This window comes from Ranitomeya variabilis, chromosome 2 (assembly GCF_051348905.1).
Source record: "Ranitomeya variabilis isolate aRanVar5 chromosome 2, aRanVar5.hap1, whole genome shotgun sequence".
NCBI classification, from domain to species: domain Eukaryota; kingdom Metazoa; phylum Chordata; class Amphibia; order Anura; family Dendrobatidae; genus Ranitomeya; species Ranitomeya variabilis.
Window position 1 is genome coordinate 528,193,265 of NC_135233.1, and position 22,856 is coordinate 528,216,120.

At 42.4% G+C, this 22,856-nt stretch overlaps 1 protein-coding gene across 1 annotated transcript in view; it reads left to right on the top strand.

The window, feature by feature from the left end:
- The window catches only part of EIF3M (eukaryotic translation initiation factor 3 subunit M), a 50,678-nt gene that overhangs the window by 24,184 nt on the left and 3,638 nt on the right, over positions 1–22,856 (top strand). The window contains exons 7-8 of the mRNA XM_077288088.1: positions 62–161; positions 1,437–1,518. Coding sequence (XP_077144203.1) covers positions 62–161; positions 1,437–1,518 — 182 coding nt within the window. The remainder of the gene's footprint in view (positions 1–61; positions 162–1,436; positions 1,519–22,856) is intronic.

Here is a 22,856-nt window from a genome sequence, read left to right on the forward strand (position 1 = left end):
TGGGTATTTTCTGTCTGTAATTTGCTTCTCTTACACAGTCTTTATTTTTATTTGATTTTAGATGCATCGTGAGAGCATTGAAGGATCCCAAGACATTCTTGCTTGACCACCTTCTAGCTTTGAAACCAGTGAAATTTTTGGAAGGCGAGCTCATTCATGATGTATGTAGTTTCTTCTTCTCCTAATATGAATGCTGGAGAAATACATTGTTGCATGTGTTAAATGGATTCTCCAGGACTCCGATAGTCAATATCAGATTAGTAGGGCAGCAACATCACTTCTAATCAGATTTTCAAGTCATGCTGAGGGTTCCTGGGTAGTGATAATTGAACTTCTGGATTTTCGGGTTCGGCAGAACAGAATAAAAAAAAAAACAGTAGTTTGGTTCGGGTACCAGAACAGAACCCAGACCCCATTCACTTGAATGGGGGACCTGAATATCCAGTGTTTGCCACACTGTCATGTGCATGACAGTGCGGCAAACACTGCCGCTGATCTGGAGTCAAATCGTTACTGCTTGTCAGAGAGCCACGGTTCCCCATCTGTCAAATGACGGCGTGAGCCCGCAGCTGTTTTCGGAGGTAAAAAGTTTACCTCCGGTCACTGGGGTTGGCTGATGGAACTACTACTCCCATCAGCCTTCACCTGCTGCTAATAAATGAAAAAAAACAAAAAACGTGGGGACAACTCTATTCTTGATAACCTGCCTTGCTAAATCTGTCACCTGAGAGTTGCAGCTTGCAGCTGTCAGTTTTGCCTGACTGGGTATCAAAAATACATGGGAACCCATCCTGTTTCTTTATTTAGAGCGCACGCGGCGGCTGATAAATACTCTGCTGATGAATACAGCCGCTGCCTGCCCTCGCTGTTACTGGCAGCTTCAGGCGTAGTCTGACGAAAGTCGCAGTCCCATCAGCCAGTGCCAGTGACCCGGAGGTAAGCGTTTTACCTCCGGGCACCGCTGCAGGCTCACGTGGTCATCTGACAGTGGGAACTGCATCGCTTTGACCAGTGGTATTAATCTTACAGCGGATCAGAGCCGTCAGTGTTTCTTGCGCTGTCATGCAGATGACTGTGTGAGAAACACCCAATGGTCGAGATGCCGGCACCCAAACAGTAATGCAGTCTTCCCGGTGAAGTCCATGTTTGGGTTCACCCATCTCTAGTGCTGGGTATCGGATCCACACTGAACTGATATTGATAACTTACTCATAAAGTCCGGAAAGCCTTTTTGATTGAGTGATTTGTTGATCTTGTATAATCCTTATTTTACATGTCCTTGTCTACTGTAAAGATTAAGCCATTTCTGTACTAGAAACCTAGCATAATCCTTATCTGAAAAGTGCGGGCACAAGTTTAGAGTGTGGAAGCTACGTATGATAGACATCTTTAACACTTCCTAAAATGACTAAGACCAACATTCTGTTTGGTTTTAGCTCCTGACAATATTCGTGAGTGCTAAACTTTCTTCATATGTCAAGTTTTATCAGAATAACAAAGATTTCATAGACTCACTCGGTAAGTGAATTTATGATCTGTTTAGTGCCTTTGTTTATAATGATTTAATTTTTTATGCTGAAACAATTATTTAAGAATGTGTTCCCTTCGCTGTTTTTGAGCTGTTTTTCTTAAGATTGGTTTTTCATTAAAGGGAATCTTTCAGCATGTGATCCGGGAGTAAAATGGTGTAGGGGTCAGTCTGTGATTCCAGTGGTATATAATTTAGTTTACTGGGTGCAGCAGTTGTGATAAAATCCCTCTTCTGTCTGCTCCAGATCTAGCAGAGCTCAATGCTGAGCTGTGTAATCCTGCCCACACCCCTGATTGGCAGCTTTCTGTGCACACTGTATTTTGACAGATATCTGTTAATCAGTGATGGGTGGGGTTACACAGAGCAGGAGGACTACATAGCATGAGACATCTAGTCCTCCAGTGATAATCTCCTGCTGATAAAGTAATGATTTTAGTAAAGCACACGTTCCGGTAGGTGACACACCACTGGAGTCAATGATGAATGAAGGAAAGAATGTGCGGTCAGAGGGAGCGCTGGGCATATAGTAAGGACAGAAGGTTTAAAAATATGTACAAACCTTTATTAAAATGCTGAACACACAACGCGTTTTGGCAGCTGAATGCCGCCTTCATCAGGAGATGGAAGAACATTACAAGCAGATAGCTTATATATAACAAATGAACAGGATGTGATCTGAAAACCATTAACTCCTCCTTAACCCCTTCGCGACATGCGCCGTACATGTACTGCGCATGTCGCATCCCCTGCTTTGATGTGCGCTCCGGCGGTGAGCGCACATCAAAGTCGCGACATGTCAGCTGTTTTGAACAGCTGACATGTGCGCGCAATAGCGGCGGGTGAAATCGCTATTCACCCGCCGCTATTAACCTGTTAAATGCCGCTGTCAAACGCAGACAGCGGCATTTAACTACCGCATCCGGCCGGGCGGCCGGATATGACGTCATCGCCGACCCCCGTCACATGATCGGGGGTCGGCGATGAGTCAGGAAGGTAACCATAGAGGTCCTTGAGACCTCTATGGTTACTGATGCCGGCGTGCTTTGAGCGCCCCCCTGTGGTCGGCGCTCACAGCACACCTGCATTTGAGCTACATAACAGCGATCTGATGATCGCTGTTATGTAGCAGAGCCGATCGGGCTGTGCCTGCTTCTAGCCTCCTATGGAGGCTATAGAAGCATGGCAAAAGTGGGAAAAAAAAGTTTTTAAAAATGTGAAAAAAATATTAAAAATATAAAAGTTTAAATCACCCCCCTTTCGCCCCATCCTAAATAAAACAATAAAAAACAAACAAAACCTACACATATTTGGTATAGCCGCGTTCAGAATCGCCCGATCTATCAATTAAAAAAAAGCATTAACCTGATCGCTAAACAGCGTAGCGAGAAAAAAATCCGAAATGCCAGAATTACGTTTTTTTGGTCGCCGCGACATTGCGTTAAAATGCAATAACGGGCGATCAAAAGAACATATCTGCGCCAAAATGGTATCATTAAAAACGCCAGCTCAGCACGCAAAAAATAAGCCCTCACCTGACCCAAGATCACAAAAATTGGAGACGCTACGGGTATTGGAAAATGGCACTTTTTTTTTTTTTTTTTTTTTAAAGCAAAGTTTGGAATTTTTTTTCACCACTTGGATAAAAAATAACCTGGTCATGTTAGGTGTCTATGAACTCGTAATGACCTAGAGAATCATAATGGCAGCTCAGTTTTAGCATTTAGTGAACCTAGCAAAATAGCCAAGCAAAAAACAAGTGTGGGATTGCACTTTTTTTGCAATTTCACCGCACTTGGAATTTTTTTCCCATTTTCTAGTACACGACATGCTAAAACCAATGATGTCGTTCAAAAGTACAACTCGTCCCGCAAAAAATAAGCCCTCACATGGCCATATTGACAGAAAAATAAAAAAGTTATGGCTCTGGGAAGGAGGGGAGCGAAAAACGAAAACACAAAAACGAAAAAGGGCCGCGGCATGAAGGGGTTAACCTAACCATCAAAAGCATGATTAAAAAGTGGAATGACAATAATCTCATTAAAAGGAAAAACAATAATGAAAATAAAAAATAATTAAAATAAAAAGATCCACAAAAAAAACAAGACAGAATAAGGGATCAATAAAAACAATAGGAGAACAAGTATATTACATCACCTTCTCCAATGATAAATTGAGGCACTCAGGGGACAATGTACCAAGTTTGAAGATCCAGTAATTCTCCTTATTAATGAGTCCTCCTGTGTCTATTTGCTAATGGTCAGCCTCATCTCCCTAGGGTTTTTTGAATGTCCAATAGAAAATGTTTAGAAACACTGTGAAGAAGGTAACCTGTGCTAATGTTGTCTGTTCTGCATGGCCTATTTATTGCAGGCCGCACGTACATTCCATCAAGTACACAACATAGGTCGAATGACATGAAGCATTACATTTAATTTGAAAAGTTTCTCCCGTAGTGCGAGATAAAAAAGTTCTGGCCCCATTTACAATAATAGGGCAGCATAGACATTACACCAAAATCAACCTAGCTTGCATTCAAGATTACCTCCTTTTTCCTCAGAGACTTGCAATATCCTACTAGGAGCTACTAAATTTCTGAGATTTCGGCTACGCCTATAAATAATCCTTGGTTTAGTGGGTAAGCTCTTTGACAAAACTGGGTCATTCCTCAGGATGAACCAATATTTATTCATCAACTTTTGGAGCGCTGCCGCGACTGACTAAAAGTTGTTACAAGACTCATATTTTTTTGCAACATCATCCCGTTCTTTTGAATAAGGCCTCTTTCACACTTCCTTCGGAATGTGCACGACGCAATGCGTTATTCTGTGAAAAAAACGCATCCTGCAAAGTTGCCCGCAGGATGCGTTTTTTTTTCCACATAGTCTTGTATTACCGACGCATCGCGACGTGTGGACACAAGTTCCATACGTCGTGCACTGGATGTGTCGGTATTTGGTGGCCCATCGTTACGAAAAAATGTCCAAGGGAATGTTTCTTCGCACGTTGGGTCCTGCATTTCCTACCGCGCATGCGCGGCCGGAACTCCGCCCCCTCCTCCCCGGGCCTTAACATTGGTCAGCGGACGCGTTGATACACTGCGGTCCGCTGCTCACGTCTGTCAAAATTGCATACACTTCCGTCGGTACGTCCAGTCGACGGTTGGCGACTGGTACATACCGACGGAAATGTGAAAGAAGCCTAAGATATAGAATGGATCTTTTCGATACAATCTGCTTGGGTCAATTCCCTAGTTCTATTAAAGGCATCATTGAGCAACCTTCTGGGATATCCTTTAGCTGTGAATCTTCTTTTAAGAACTTTTGATTCAAGGAGAAAATCATGATCATTACTACAATTCTTACGTATCCTGCAATATTGCCCGTATGGAATGGTTTTAATCCAACTAGGGAGGTGTCCACTCTCGAACCCAAGGTAGCTGTTCACATCGACCGGTTTGAAATGCGTAGCTGGGGACAAACTCCCAGAGGCATCCAGCCGGATGGATAAGTCCAAGGATTGAATATCTCCATCGGCTATGTTAGAAATAAATGACAGCCCCCAAGAATTAGATTTCAAATGAGCCACGAACTCAATAGCCTCCTCTCTCGTGCCTCTCCATATAAAAACAGATCATCAATAAAGCGGCAATATAAAACGATATGGGTTAGAGCCAGGGTGGACTGCACTATGTGGACGGACTCGAAAAGCTCCACACTCCATTGTGAGTTGCGGATAGAGCAGCACAGGCATTACCATTTGGAGATAAGCATGACCTGTGGTTATGTGATCTAGTCACATGTCAGCTTAGATTCCATGCCTCACAGCTTGACGGCCAGCTCTCCACTCACCGCAGGCTTCTCCAATGGTTGTGCATTGGTGCATAACCCGGACTGGTCAGTGGATCTCCGATTTATTTCACGTTCCTCTTGACCATCCGGTGTAATCCTAAGAACGCCCCCTTGCTCTGTTTTTTTTTTTTATTACACCGCTATAATCGGCAACCACTATATTATACTGCTTTCAGATTAAATGGCAAAAAAGTGACAGCTCTGGAGAGACTTGGATATATATGTAGAGATAGATATATATGTACACATAGATATATACGCAGAGATAGATATATATGTACAGATAGATTGTATGTGTAAGATGTATTTAACACCACTTGATTTTCCTGTGAAAGGGAACCTGTCAGCAGGATTGTGCACAGTAACCTACAGTGTCAAGTCGGTGCCGTTATACTGATTACGCTGATGCCTGATGATGAAATCTGTCTTGTGATTTAATCTTTATTCTCAGTGTTGAGTTAATGATATGCCCGTGCTTCGGGGCGGCCTGTGGAGGACTTTGTGGTGTTCTGATTAGGTGTTCATGTGTATGGCTTCGGACATGTCATTGATCCCTCACTGACCTGACCCTTAGCTTACATGCTGAATATTGTATATACATACTGAAAAACAAAAACAAAACCATTCTGCAGGCAGGCACTAGCCGTGGCTCCCGTACTGCAGCATAATCGCATGTATACTGTGTGTTTATAATTAATGTGGTTGAGGCTTTCCTGATATTTAAAATAAATCCATTTGAAAATGGTGCCCGTCGCGCCTGCACAGTAGCAGCTATCTGTGTATATATGTGATCCGATAGCACACCTTCGCAATAGCAGCTATCTTGGAGATCACCTCCATATACACTGATAGCTGCTACTGCGCAGGCGTGGCGGGTGCCATTTTCAAAATGGATTTTTTTTTTTTTTTTTATCAGGATAACCTCAACCACATTGATTATAAACACACAGTACATGTGCGATTATGCTGTAGCGCAGGTGCCACGGCCGGCGCCTGCCTGCAGAAGGTTTTTTTTTCTTCAGAATATAAATTTAACAACATGTATGCTAGGGGACAGGTCAGTGAGGGAGTAGTGACCGGTAAACAGTATGAATACCTAATCAGAGCACCACATGAAGACCCCACAGGCCGCCCCGGACCACGGGCATATCATTAACTCAAAACTGAAAATAAAGATTAGACCACAACCACAAGACGGATTTCATTAACCAAGGTATCATATTCATCAGTATAACGGCACTGATCTGGCGGTGTCTGTAGGTTACTGTGCACAATATTGCTGACAGGTTCACCTTTAATATTCCTCTAAAAAGTCATCTTCTCTTGAACAATTTCGTCTCACTGTTAAGTATTGCCCAGTTGGGATACTTTTCTTTAGGGGAGTCGGAAACTGTCCCAATGGAGAAAGCTATTAGTTGAGATCTCCTTTCTATAAGTTTTTGTTCGGACATTGCCGGTTTCATCAATCCAGATTGTAATAATTATAGGGGATAACTCAGGAGACTCTTTGCGTGGAACAAGACAACTACAGGACACAATTTTATAAGTGGTGAAGTCTATATTATCACACGGTGATTCAAACAGGTGCAGAGAGAAACTGAAGTCCACAACACTTGGTGCAAATAATAAACGCAGCTTAGCAGTCTATAGGAAACTTCAGCGGAAAATGCAATCAAGCACAGTTATTCTTGAGGATACTTGACACGAATAAATCCTTGTCTTAGTCCAGGCACAGATAGATATGCTTATTAGGCAGTTCAAATCATATCTTAGCTCAACCAGGGAGGCCTGGTTAATAGTCTCAGGTTATTGCAAAGCAGAAACAGCTTACATGTCCAGCAAATGCAGATGGAAGTAAACACGAACAGCAGATGGAGGATTACTGGAAACTTGTGTATGCAGCAGGAACTCAGAGCTGAGTAGCAGGATCACCCCACAGGTTCACAGGAGCAGGTGTAAAGCCAGGGAGTAATCCGAGGTCAGGAGCTGGATGCAAGGCAGAATACTCTAGCACAGACTGAAGGCTGGGGTGGAGTTTTATTGCAGGAAGACACAGTGCACATGAGACCAAAGACGCCATCTTGGAAAAGGGCAGTAATGCACAAAAGGTAAAAAATGTTCAGAGTCCTGACACAGAGCTAAGTACCGTATTTTTCGGACTATAGGACGCACCGGACTATAAGGCGCACCCAGGTTTTAGAGATGGAAAATAGGGAAAAAAATATTTGAAGCAAAAAAAAATGTGGTAAAATATTTAATAACATAAATAACATACTATTATATGTGGTGTTATTATATATAATAGTACGTTATTATGTTGGAAGCTGCGGGACCAGTGTGGTGTCTGTATACTATATGAAGACACTGGAGGGTGAGTATAAGAATGGGGGCACAGGGATTATAGTGAAAGCACCACTCCAGCACTGCAAAATAACACTGGAGTGCTGCTTTAAAATCCCATGGGAGAACTATAACTCCCAGCATGTCCTGCAGATCCTATGACATGCTGGGAGTTATAGTTCACCAAAGTAGTGGCAGAGTGCTTTATTGTGTTTTGTAAAGACTAACCTCTTAATTGTGGGAGCCAGCCTGTGGTGAGGTAAAAGCTGGAGCATCCCATGGCTGCACACACAGAGCCCTCTCTCTTGTTGCCTTTCCACAGCGCACGCGCAGGACATAAGAGGAAGCTGCAGATTCTAGGTGGGAGTCTGAAGGACCTATGATGATGTCAGAAGAGGGAGGGCTCTGAGCTGCCATGTGATGCTCCAGCCCGCCCACTTCTGACATAATCACAGGTCCTCCTTGTGCACCACAGACAGCTCAGCGTCCAGCACAGGCAGGTATGCAGCGATCTCCTGGCCCCTGCTGCTGCTGCCTCCTCCCCCCCCCGGACACACAGATTCTCCCCAGAATCAGTGCTGGGGAAACTGTGTGTCGCTGCTTAACTGCAGTATTCATTTGCTGCTCCCCGCTCAGCTGATCAGTGGGCGGGAGCCGCTAATGAATATTCACTGCACTTAATCAGCGGGGCCATGTGGTTTCCCCAGCAGCTGATTCCGGCAGCGGGGACATCCTGAAGTGGGATATCATTGCGATCCCATTCGCTGCTGCCCCCCTCCCCACATGCTATATCCGTACTATAAGACGCACCCACACTTTCCTCCCAAATTTGGAGGAAAAAAAGTGTGTCTTATAGTCGGAAAAATACGGTTTATTTGTGAAATCTGGCTTTTATCTCGTGTAAACTTAAGACCCAATTCATTGTTGTTTAGAATATGGACATAATCGGAGAAAACTGATTTAGGCCCTTCCCAAAACAATAAAAGCTCATCTTTATATTCCCAAAGTAAAATGTTAATCATGTAGAAAGATAGATCCTCCCACCAACCCAGGAATAAATTGGAATATGAGGAGGCACAAACCATCCCCATAGCAGTACCCCTGAGTTGGTGAAAGGTGTCCCCATTAAACAAAAAAAAATTGTGCTCCAAAACCTCTCAAAAGTGAGAGTACAAAACGATTATGTTCACGAAGATGTGAACCACGTGATTTTAGTAAAATTTCAACCGCCTGTATTCCAAAATCATGTTTTAATGCAGCAGTATAGCATTTCTACATCCAGGCTTGCTAAGAATGTGTTTTCAGAAACTGAAAGATTCTGCAATTTACATACAGCATCCTTCTTATCTTTCAAAAATGATGGAAGTGTACGAACAAAAAGCTAAATAATTTTGTTCCACATAAACCCTACCTTTCTCCATTAGAAAGTCCATTAGAAAGTCATTCCCTGAAATGATTGTCCTCCCTGGGTTGTTGGTTTTACTCTTATGCACCTTGGGTAGTGCAGAAAAGATAACAATGGTAGGATGTTTATTGAAGATACATTTATATTCTTCATTGCTAATAATCCCTGCTCAGTATGTTTTCAGTTTATTGAAATATTGTGGTGTTGGACCTGTCTTAATTTCTCATATTTGTATCAGAGAGGATACTGTCCAGCATATGGATGTAAAACTCTCTATCCATGATAACAATGTTACCCTCTTTATTGTCAATTGATTTCTGTGCTTCGGGGTAACATTGTTGTCATTGCTTTTAAAGGGAACCTGTCGCCCCCCAAAATGGGAGGTGAGCTAAGCCCACCGGCATCAGGGGCTTATCTACAGCATTTTGGAATGCTGTAGATAAGCCCCCGATGTATCCTGAAAGATGAGAAAAAGAGGTTAGATTATACTCCGGTCCGGGGCCTCCCATCTTCTTACGATCACGTCCTCTTGTTGTCTTCACGCCGCAGCTCCAGCGCAGGCGTACTTTGTCTGCCCTGTTGAGGGCAGAGCAAAGTACTGCAGTGCGCAGGCGTTGGGAAAGGTCAGAGAGGCCCGGTGCCTGCGCACTGCAGTACTTTGCTCTGCCCTCATCAGGACAGACAAAGTACGCCTGGGCAGGAGCCGCGGCAGGAACCAAAGAAGAGGACGTCATCGTTAGAAGATAAAATGCACCAGACCGTGACGCCCATCGCACCGGACCGCAGCGGGACCGCCCCTGAGTGAGTATAATCTAACCTCTTTTTCTCATCTTTCATGATACATCGGGGGCTTATCTATAGCATTACAGAATGCTGTAGATAAGCTCCTGATGTTGGTGGGCTTAGCTCAACTTCCGTTTTGGGGGCGACAGGTCCGCTTTAAGGAAATAGTGAATTTCTCCATCTCTCTTGTAACTAAATCCACAAAATTGGCAATAGACGGATACATGGAGAAAAGGGGCTGTTTTTTCGGGTTTGCATTTTTGTTTTTCGCTCCCCTCCTTCCCGGAGCCATACATTTTTTATCTTTCCCTCAATATGCCCATTTGAGGGCTTATTTTTTTGCGGGACGAGTTGTACTTTTGAATGACACCATTGGTTTTGCCATATCATGTACTAGAAAACGGGGAAAAAAAATTCCAAGTGCAGCGAAATTGCAAAAAAAAAGAGGAATCTCACACTTGTTTTTTGTTTGCCTTTTTTACTAGGTTCACTAAATTCTAAAACTGACCTACCATTGTGATTATCCAGGTCATTTAGTTCAAAGACACCAAACATGTGTAGGTTCTCTTTTATCTAAAAGTTATCTAAAAAATTGCACAATTTTCCGTTACCCGTAGCGTCTCATATAATCCTGCATAAAGGTTAATAATGGCCCCATAAGATGCTCCATAAAGATATTTGCCACATATAGTGCTGCACAAACGTTGATAATGGCCCCATAAGATGCTTTCATACAGACATTTGCCCCATTTGCTGTTGCTGCGATAAAAAAAAAAAAAATCACATACTCTCCTTTCGTTCCCTCAGGCTCCCGGCACTTTCAATATTCACCTCTCCTCGTTCCGGTGCTGCTCCATCTTCAGCGTCTTCTGCACTGACGTTCAGGTAGAGGGCGCACACTAACCACGTCACCGCGCCCTCTGACCTGAGCATCACTGCAGAAGACTCTGAAGACGGAGCGGCGCCCGGAACAGGGAGAGGTGAATATCGTGCATTATACTCACCTGCTCCTGGCACTCTCCCTGCAGGTCCCTGGTTCCCCGGCGCCGCAGCTTCTTCCTGTACTGAGCGGTCACCGTTACCGCTCATTACAGTAATAAATATGCGGCTCCACCCCTATGGGAGTTGGAGGCGCATATTTATTACTGTAATGAGCGGTACCATGTGACCGCTCAGTACAGGAAGAAGCTGGGGAGCCAGGACCTGCAGGGACTGCGCCAGGAGCGGGTGAGTATAATTAGACAGACCCCGCTCCCCCTCCCCTGCCGACCCCTGGGTATAGCTCGAGTATAAGCCGAGAGGGGGACTTTCAGCCCCAAAAAATGTTTTTACATATTTTTAAAAACATTTTTTTTTTACTTTTGCCATGCTTCAATAGCCTCTATGGGAGACTAGAAGCTGGCATAGCCTGATCGGCTCTGCTACATAGAGGAGGTGCTCAGATCGGCCCTATGTAGCTGAATTACAGCATTGCTATGAGCGCCGACCACAGGGTGGCGCTCACAGCAATCCGGCATCAACAACCATAAAGGTCTCAAGGAGACCTCTGGTTGTCATGCTGACGCACCGATGACCCAATCATGTGACGGGGGTCTCCGATGCGCACATTTCCAGCCGGATGGCCAGAAATACTTGTTAAATGCCGCTGTCAGTTTGACAGCGGCATTTAACTAGTTAATAGGTGCTGGTGGATCGCTGACATGTCCCGACTTTGATGCGGGGTTAATCGATGTAAATTATCCAGTACAATCAAAGTACCAACCTTATTTTCCACAAGTAATTCCTTCAAGGTGTCAATAGACTCTTGTTCACTCCTCAAAAGTTAATTAAGGTTTTTGTTTTGATGTTTGTGTAACTTATGTAATGTAAGCTTCCTTGCGAGTAAGTTAACATCTTTTATCCAATTAAAGGTGTCCATCTATTGTGCCTAGTAAAGGATAATCCTTAAAATAAAAGATTGACAAATTAAAGATTTGAATATCATTTTGTAATTTGGCTTGAATGATTGTTGGTACGCCCATTTTTGTTGGATAACTGTATTTGACATGCCCCTAAAGATGATGTGGGGGTCAGGCATGATTTTACAGGCATTAGTGTATTCATCACTGTTTGGGTTGTCATGCTTTCAAGTTCTTATTTCCACTCCTGTATTTTGAGGTTATACTCACAGAATTGAGAGTTGGAGCATTCTGAACCTGCATATTCAGAGGTTGCAGAAAAGAGGAATCCAAAGATGAACTTGTAGAGGGAACCAAAATTATGACACGGTACACTTGTTTGAAAGGTTTGAAAGTTAATAAAAAGTATCTGCTACGCTAAATTCTCACACCAAATTGCACTTCACTTTAGAAGTATAAAAATAGAAACCAACACATATATATATGGAGATCACCAATATTCATGATACTGCATAAGATAAATATGTACAGAAATAGGAGGGGCAGTATGTTTGTTATTCCTTATCCAGAAAACACTAACATTTGTGAAATGTTGTGAAAAGTTAATTGGACAGTTAGATCATGGAAAGTGCCTTAGCACAAATATAGTCTGTTTTATCGTTCTCAGCTGTGGTTTACAATGTCACTATATTCTTTGCCAAGGATAAGTTAGAAATACTGTATTAACTAGACGCTGTTAATATAAATGAGGAGTTTCTTCTTCATTTCTTCATTGGTGATGCGTTTTAGTAGCAGTATAATAACCAACACAGATGTACCTTAGAGAGAGACTTGTATGAAGATCATATATTAACGAATGCCATGGAAAGGATGATTGTGTCAGTGGATCCAGAAAAAGATGCAGCCGCAGGCTGGTGGTGAAACAGCGAGACCCGGAAGGCCGAGAGAAGCCGCGTGTGTAGAGCCAGGGGTGCTCAGGATGCTAGTGTCCCTGGATTCCAGAATCCAAGATCATTTGTTTTGGTTGTTATACAATATAGGGACATTCTAATACTCCACAGAGAACACAGTCAACAAATCCCATAAAACATATATCTTTATTAAATACATTAAAATAGTCAGCAGTACATAGAAAAGGTACAAAGGAAACAATGGGGCTAGTAGGAAAGACTTATGTCCATGCACAAAGCACATAGGGCTATGAGATCACATCACCGCAACAGTACCTACTCTGATACTGATATAACCACACAACACTATTATTACTATATAATATAGGGACATTGTAAACCGCAGCTGAGAACTATAAAACAGACTATATTTCTTTTAAGGCACTTTTCATTATATAATTGTCATATATTAAAGCGAACCTGTCAGCAGTTTTGACCGATAAAAGATGTGACCACCGTCTTTCAGGGCTGATATACAGCTTTGTATAATGCCCCCGATCTGTCCTGCAAGTAAAGAAAAATAAGTTATATTATACTCACCCGGGGGCGGTCCAGTGCAGTCCGGTCCTATGGTTGTCGCAGGTCCGGGTCTGGCACCTCCCATCTTCTTGCGACGCCGCCCTCCTGCTTCTTCATGGTCCCCGGCATCGGCGCTCCTGCGCAGGCGTACTCATCTGCCCTGTTGAGGGCAGAGTAAAGTTCTGCAGTGCAAAGGCACTGGGAAAGGTCACAGTGACCCAGCGCCTGTGCACTGTAGTACTTTACTCTGCTCTCAACAGGGCAAATAAGTACGCTTGCACAGGAGCTCGTAGCCGGGGAGCCTGTGAACCAAGCAGGAGGGCGTCGTCGCAAGAAGATGGGAGGCGCCGGACCCGGACCTGCAACACCCATCAGACCAGACTGCCCCCCGGGTGAGTATAATAAAACTTATTTTTCTTACCTTGCAGGTCGGACCGGGGCTTATCTACAGCATAATAGAATGCTGTATATCAGCCCTGAATGGCGGTGGCTGTATCTTATTGCGGCCAAACCTGGTGACGGGTTCCCTTTAACTTTAGTTTCATCAATGTTATCTTTTTCTATATAAGAAATAACAATAACACCCCTCCTATGTCTGTACATACACTGTGTGCAGAATTTTTAGGCAAGTTGTATTTTGATCACATGATACTTTTTATACATGTTGTCCTACTCCAAGCTGTTCAGGCTTGAGAGCCAACTACCAATTAAGTAAATCATGTGATGTGCATCTCTGTAATGAGGAGGGGTGTTTAATGACATCAAAACCCTATATAAGGTGTGCTTAATTATTAGGCAACTTCCTTTCCTTTGGCAAAACGGGTCAGAAGAGAGATTTGATGGGCTCTGAAAAGTCCAAAATTGTGAGATGTCTTGCAGAGGGATGCAGCAGTCTTGAAATTGCCAAACTTTTGAAGCGTGATCACCAAACAATCAAGTGTTTCTTGGCAATTAGCCAACAGGGTCGCAAGAAGCGTGTTGGGCAAAAAAGGCGCAAAATAACTGCCCATGAATTGAGGGCATCTTGGCAGCTTCGCGCTTGATTTTCATTTGCCATATTTCAGAGCTGCAACGTTAGTGGAGTAACAAAAAGCACAAGGTGTGCAATACTCAGGGACATGGCCAAGGTAAGGAAGGCTGAAAAATGACCACCTTTGAACAAGAAACATAAGTTAAAACGTCAGGACGGGGCCAAGAAATATCTTAAGACTGACTTTCCAAAGGTTTTATGGACTGATGAAATGAGTGACTATTGATGGGCCAGATGGATGGGCCAGAGGCTGGATCCGTAAAGGGCAGAGAGCTCCACTCCGACTCAGACGCCAACAAGGTGGAAATAGGGTACTGGTATGGGCTGGTATCATCAAAGATGAACTGGTGGGACCTTTTCGTGTTGAGGATGGAGTGAAGCTCAACTCCCAGACCTACTGCCAGTTTCTGGAAGACAACTTCTTCAAGCAGTGGTACAGGAAGAAGTCGATATCGTTCAAGAAAAACATGATTTTCATGCAGGACAATGCTCCATCACATGCCTCCATCTACTCCACAGCGTGGCTGGCCAGTAAAGGTCTCTAAGAAGAAAAAATGACATGACCCCCTTGTTCACCTAATCTGAACCCCATAGAGAACCTGTGGTCCCTCATAAAATGTGAGATCTACAGGGAGGGAAAACTGTACACCTCTCGGAACAGTATCTGGGAGGCTGTGGTGGGTTTGAGAACATAGTTGTTGATCAATAATAAAAATAATTATCTAAAATACAACTTGCCTAATAATTCTGCACACAGTGTATTTATTTATCTTATCCAGTATCCTGCATATTGGTGATCTCCATATACAGTGCCTACAAGTAGTATTCAACCCCCTGCAGATTTAGCAGGTTTACACATTTGGAATTAACTTGGCATTGTGACATTTGGCCTGTAGATCAGCCTGGAAGTGTGAAATGCACTGCAGCAAAAAAGAATGTTATTTCTTTGTTTATTTATTTTTAAAATTGGGAAAAGTTTTTTCAGAGGGTCATTTATTATTCAACCCCTCAACCCACCAGAATTCTGTTTGGTTCCCCTAAAGTATTAAGAAGTAGTTCAGGCACAAAGAACAATGATCTTCACATGTTTGGATTAATTATCTCTTTTTCCAGCCTTTTCTGACTATTTAAGACCCTCCCCAAACTTGTGAACAGCACTCAAACATGGTCAACATGGGAAAGACAAAGGAGCATTCCAAGGCCATCAGAGACGAGATCGTGGAGGGTCACAAGGCTGGCAAGGGGTACAAAACCCTTTCCAAGGAGTTGGGCCTACCTGTCTCCACTGTTGGGAGCATCATCCGGAAGTGGAAGGCTTATGGAACTACTGTTAGCCTTCCACGGCCTGGACAGCCTTTGAAAGTTTCCTCCCGTGCCGAGGCCAGGCTTGTCCGAAGAGTCAAGGCTAACCCAAGGACAACAAGGAAGGAGCTCCGGGAAGATCTCATGGCAGTGGGGACATTGGTTTCAGTCAATACCATAAGTAACGTACTCCACCGCAATGGTCTCCGTTCCAGACGAGCCCGTAAGGTACCTTTACTTTCAAAGCGTCATGTCAAGGCTCGTCTACAGTTTGTCATGATCACTTGGAGGACTCTGAGACTGACTGGTTCAAGGTTCTCTGGTCTGATGAGACCAAGATCGAGATCTTTGGTGCCAAACCACACACGTGACGTTTGGAGACTGGATGGCACTGCATACGACCCCAAGAATACCATCCCTACAGTCAAGCATGGTGGTGGCAGCATCATGCTGTGGAGCTGTTTCTCAGCCAAGGGGCCTGGCCATCTGGTCCGCATCCATGGGAAGATGGATAGCACGGCCTACCTTGAGATTTTGGCCAAGAACCTCCGCTCCTCCATCAAGGATCTTAAGATGGGTCGTCATTTCATCTTCCAACAAGACAACGACCCAAAGCACACAGCCAAGAAAACCAAGGCCTGGTTCAAGAGGCAAAAAATCAAGGTGTTGCAGTGGCCTAGTCAGTCTCCTGACCTTAACCCAATTGAAAACTTGTGGAAGGAGCTCAAGATTAAAGTCCACATGAGACACCCAAAGAACCTAGATGACTTGGAGAAGATCTGCATGGAGGAGTGGGCCAAGATAACTCCAGAGACCTGTGCCGGCCTGATCAGGTCTTATAAAAGACGATTATTAGCTGTAATTGCAAACAAAGGTTATTCCACAAAATATTAAACCTAGGGGTTGAATAATAATTGACCCACACTTTTATGTTTAAAATTTATAAAAATTTAACTGAGCAACAAAACTTTTTGGTTTGTAAGATTTATGCATCTGTTAATAAATCCTGCTCTTGTTTGAAGTTTGAAGGCTCTAACTTATTTGCATCTTATTAAACCTGCTAAATCTGCAGGGGGTTGAATACTACTTTTAGGCACTGTATCATATGTGTTTTTCTATCTATATACTTATAAAGTGCAATTTGTTGTGAGCGATTAGCGTAGCAGATATTTATTATTAACTTTCAAGCTCTCTTTCACAGATTTTTTTTCACACAGGTCTGTACATCTGCTTTGCTACTTTTCTCACATACTCACAATCTTTCTTTTTGGGGTGCTAGTGTAAATTTTTTTTTTTTACTTGTTGGGGTTGTTTGACTATGATTTTCACTACCGCTAGCATCATCGATGTTTGTTTGCGAGATGGAGGGATGTATTCTTTTCTTTTAGGAATTGCACCTCTATTGTTGTGAAAATTGCTTATATTGAATCTTTTTTTTATTGTTTTACTTGGAAATATTGTGTATTAGTGCTAGAGAATACTTCCTCTGGTTCTGACAGATCACTCTGAGTAATCACTATTGGATTTTTTTTACTACTTCTCTTGTCTCGTATATTCCGTATTTTGTGGTTTATAAGATGCATTGGCTTAGAAGACGCACCCCAGATTTTGAGGAGAAAAATAGGAAAAAAATATTTTTTTAATAAAATGGTGGTGCTTACAATCCAGGCATCTTATTGCTCACCGGGGGTGGTTGCTGCGGTGAAGCGGGGTCCCAGGGTCGCTGCTAAAGGACAAAAGCGTGGCGCTGCGGGTGTTCGGTAGTGCGGGGGCTCAGTCGACATTTTGTGAAAGCCCAGAGCCCCGCACTGTTTGCTATGTGGTGGACTCCAGGAAAATGACTGCCAGGGTGGCGCATGTGCAGATGGAGATCTTGGCACTGAGATCTCATCTCCCGAGATCTTGGTGCCGAGATCTCCATCTGCGCCACATCTGCGGCCATTTTCCTGAAGACATCGCATAGAGGCAGGCGCGGATGGCGATCTCTGCTTTCCTCCATCTGCGCCGAGTAAGAAGCCGGACCCCGGAAGAAGAATGGCGGCTGCCATATGCCACCGCAGGGCTACTGCTCGCCGCTGTACCACCACGGCAGTACCACAGCAACACTCCCAGCCCCGGGCATTACAGAATGTTTGAAGACACAAAAAAGCACAGTGAGGTCAAAAATACTCTGTTGTAAAAAAATCACAGTAATAAGCAAGTGCTAGTCAAAAGATGTAAAGAAAACAGGGTATTTAGTTGATACGTTTTTTTGCAAAAAAATGTATACTAAGCTGCTCCACCAAATCGCCAAGGTATACCCTTATAGAGCAGTCCTAACTAATGTATGCAATCCCTATCTGATGTATTTAAAACCTGATTATCTGTATAGTACCTGTATAAGCAGGGTTCAGAGAGAAAAAAATATACATTTGCATTTAAGCTGTTCCATCCTGCATGTCCACATGTATATTTTTTTCTCTCTGAACCCTGCTTATACAGGTACTATACAGATAATCAGGTTTTAAATACATCAGATAGGGATTGCATACATTAGTTAGGACTGCTCTATAAGGGTATACCTTGGCGATTTGGTGGAGCAGCTTAGTATACATTTTTTTGCAAAAAAACGTATCAACTAAATACCCTGTTTTCTTTACATCTTTTGACTAGCACTTGCTTATTACTGTGATTTTTTTACAACAGAGTATTTTTGACCTCACTGTGCTTTTTTGTGTCTTCAAGTTTTCTGGTGGTGTGAACAGGTTCCTACAGACTTGTTCAGTGTGCAAGTGGCCCATGTGTTTCTGGTTCTCTATTACAGAATGTTGTAGATAAGCCCCTAATGGCAGTGGCCACAGCTTATATGCAAAATATGAGGTGACAGATTCCCTTTAAAAATTTTGAAAAAGTTTGGGTGCCATCTACTGAAAGCACTAACAATAAGAAGTCTTCCTCAAAGTATGTAAACAGAAGACGGGTTAGGAACGCCTCTATATACAACTTGGATGTATTTTAATTAATTAAATAAAGGTTAAGTCTTAAGGCTTGTTAGAGAAGGATCCAATATTGGGTTCTCCCCTTTTTATTTAAATGTAATTGACAGTGTCATTAAGAGGCTAAAAGGGCAGCAATCAGTTCGCACATAATATAGCTGGCATCTGCCCTGTGTGGAGCAGGCTCTGATTCTGAGCTGGCTCCAAAGTCCCTGTGGAGCTCCATGATGGCTGTATCCATTAGAGGGGTTAACAAAAGGTCATTTTCTGATGATACTTTCCCTTTGTTTTCTACAGCTTATCATTTCGTTTTGTTTTCTACAGCTTATCTTTTAGTTGAACTCAGGGTATGTTCACGCTGGCCGTTTTTGCTGCTTTTTTTTTTTTTTTTTTTTTTTTGCAGCAAAACCCGATTTCTTGGCAAGAAAGAAGCTGCGGGGAAAAGGCAGCTTCTTAAACGTTTAAGTGCACTTTTGGTGCGTTTTGGTGTGTTTTTTGGCTTAACGTGTGTCTTGGTCCATGCTAATGTCCATGACTTTTCTGCAGCAAAACGGCTGCAAATAATGATACCTGAGTTTTTGCTGCATTTTTTTTCAACACCCATTCAAGCCAATGGTTGAAAAACGCTGCAAAGCACAAAATACTGATGACAAAAAAACAATGCGTGTGCATGGGATTTCTGAAATCTCATAAGCTTTGCTGGTACTGTAAAAAGCAGCTGAAAGCTAGCATAAAAAAAGCAGCAAAAACATCCAGTGAATACATACCCAAAGGGTTTGGGTGCATTTAATTGGACATGCCTAATACTCATATGACCTTTGACTATACCTAATCGTATAACTGAATTCAAGTGTCTCTCCATATACTGCGGGTATTTTACACCAGTCATGTTTTACGTAATCAAGGCACACACTATGGAGCCATCTCTTCGGTGCCTTGATGACCGATCAAGTAGAAGAACCCAATATAGGCTGCATGTAGGGTGTTGTGTCTGCAGCAATGGATAAAAACTGCTTGCAATTACGGCTGGTTCACAATTCAGAATGATGGTGGGAAGAGGCAGATGTCTCCTGATTTCTGCTCTTCATGCAACTTCAGTGATTTAAAAAAAAAAGTGTCAATAGACTTGTAAGGAAAACAGAAAACTGGGGTCCTGCAAACTTGGCAGTCCTGTCTTTTGCGGTTAATTTGTTTCATAGCGTGCATCTCTTTGATGGAATGTTAATGTCAGCAGCTCTTTTATTTACAGACCAAGGAAAAAGGGAGTAGTCATTAACACTCTACTGCTCCCCCATTCATGTGTAATTGACTGTTTCAAAAGAGCACAGGTCCATCAGCTATTGTGCGCATTACAATTACATTTTCCATATTGAATTCCCCCCTTTCCTCGTCCATTCTGACACTCTACTACCTTTTTGTGGAAGGGGGTCAGAGCCAATGCCAGACACAGTAAATGATGCATTTCAGATATAAATACTTTATCGTTCTGACAGCTACATCTGACATGAGATGAGAAACAATACACTTGAAAGTCTCGTACATGTGTTCCATAAGACATACGGATCCCAAAAGTGAAGTATGTTTTTATATAACGACAGAGGAATCATATAACTGTTTGAGTCCTTCCGCTCATATAAAGTGGTATAGGGTGCTACCACTTTTGTTTGGCTGATGGTAAGCTATGGGACTGTTACGCTGCCATCTGTATAAAAAAACTTATGTAATAGTATATAACCATATGAAGTAGATGAGAAACGGTACCTCCAACATTTTGTTTTGGACCAGTCAGTAGAAATGAATATTCAACTGTATTCATAACATGATTAATAAGAAATAAAAACAGGGAGCTGCCTGCAACGGATCTTGGTTATTTGTTCAAGTGTATTCAGCGCAGTAGAACAGTCCTCAGTCAACTATTACAGAAGCCGCCCTCCTCCTCCCATCGAAATTTTTATTCTATTGAATATATTGCAGTTGTCATCCTACATAGCACTGTGTACTTAAAATTGCTCATTTCTACCCAGCTAATTCTTCCTTTTTCCATTAGGTTTGTGAATTCACATGATTAAAAACTGACAAGCTGAATCCTTCTAAGCTCTATGTAGAAACAGGAGGTCAATTTTCCCTGCAGGAGTCAAGAGTCACTGCAAAAGTCCTTGGCAAGGAGATGAGGGAGCAGCTGGATAAAGAGTTGAAGATGGGAATTATAAATGCAGGGACACTAGACTGCCTGTTTCTACAAAGAGCAGAGAAAAGAGAAAAAATATCTGAATAGAAAGGTAAAAAAAAACCTCAATGTACTGAAAAACAGAAAAATTTTTTCCAAGTGCAGTGAAATTGGGCAAAAAAACACAATTCCGCAATTGCTTTTTTGGGTTTTGTTTTTTGCAGCATTCATTGTGCTGTAAAAATTGGCCTGCAATCATGATTGTACAATTCCGTTCCATCACAGCAATGACAACAAATTCTTTAATTTTTTTCTTTTTAATTTTTTTTTTTTAGTTTTTATGAACTTGCGCTTGCAATAGTCCAAACACATATATTCTATATTGCAGTCTACAGTAAAGACATTCTCCTATGAAGCCCCCCCCACAGGGTGGGGCTTTGCAGGAGAATCAAGATGGCTGCGGCAGGGGGTCTTTATCTGTCCCCCACGTTCGTGTCTTAAGAAAGATAGTAGTAGCCAGTCACCGCGTACATCCATGATCGCGCCATTTAAATGCTGCTGGCATCGATGGATGGCGGCATTTAAGTGGTGAAACTCCAAGATTTGGCGCTGTACTTACAGGTAGATGCCAGCTATGTGACAAGCATTATAGGGAACTGCTACATCACGAATACAATCAGTGAATCAGGGAATGGTCTTCATGGGAAAAAAAAGCTAAACCAGTGGAACAGCTTTAATATACTTATTTTATTCCTTGGCAATAAAAAAATAAATAAATTCACAAACTAAGAATCCTAAGAAATGTGTTGCAGACAATGAAAGTGTGTGTGTGTGTGTGTGTGTGTGTGTGTGTGTGTGTGTGTACTACGTGGAAGCAGCTGTACCCACCATGGAAAGCCGTGCTTGAAGAACTGATGACCATGCTGTGTGCTTCACAAATTCCCATGATAGCGGTTGAAGTTAATTGTACGGGGAAGTTTATTTTAGATGAGATCTAATTTGATTTGTGTTATTTCTTTGGCAGGAATGTGCTGATTCCTTGATTACTAATTAGAATGAAGCATTACAATTTGTCATCCAAATCGCCCTCTCTTGTACACCTAACATTTCTCTGCGCGCATCGACCCTGTTTGTTTTCAAAGTTAATCAACCTACATTTGTTAATTGTTAATTTGTACTAATTGATTTTTATACTTTTAAGATGCTTGACCAAAGGCCTTTTGGTTGCTTTAATTTGTTTTGGTTTCATAGGTGGTCTGCTCTTGTGCTGTAATTACTGCTAATTATACACTTAATTAGTAACTTATCATGTAATGCTGTAAAACCCTGCGTTTTAGGTGTCCAGTACAGTAAAAATTTATTTTCACAATCTGTTTGGGAACTTAGGATTTTACATGGATCAAACAAATTAGAATAGGGGTCTAAAACATGAATTTTGAATTAATCTTAAGTAGCTTGTTCCCATTCAATTACGTTTTTATCCTGGCTGCAATATTATAAGATAAAAACTGTTAAAAAAAAATCCCTGCCACTGCTCCTGGTGTATGGCATGGACTTCGACCTGACATCACTTAGCCCAAAAGTCAATCATTGATCTCTGCGGCGCTGGAAGGAGCATTTCATCTATGCGGTCAGTGACGACTGCGCTGCAGCCAATGTCAGACACGAGGAGCAGTAGTGGAGACTTGTCAGTGCACCCAGGGAAGGCGGTTAAGGCACGTTTTTTGTTCGAGTTCTTGGTTTTGTAGGTTTTTATTATTATATTTTTAAACAAACTGCAGGCAGGGTAGAAAATGAATTAAAGGGTCACACCCCTTTATGTGTTTTGTAGTTTGCTGTATCTTGGAGATTGTTTTCCTGTTTCTAAATGCGCATACACATTTCGCATTGCCCTGCAGTAGTGGACTCAGCCTGTGGACAAGAGAGGTTCTGTTTCTTGACAAGTCTAGACCTTTTTCTAATGAAATGAGATACAAAATTACAGTGGCTGTCATATGAAGATGGAAATCTCCACATATTGATGGTTTATATCATTGGTCCAAAAATTGAGCAGCATTTAGGCTTCTTTCACACTTCAGTTGTTTGGCGTCAGTCTGCTCCGACATAGT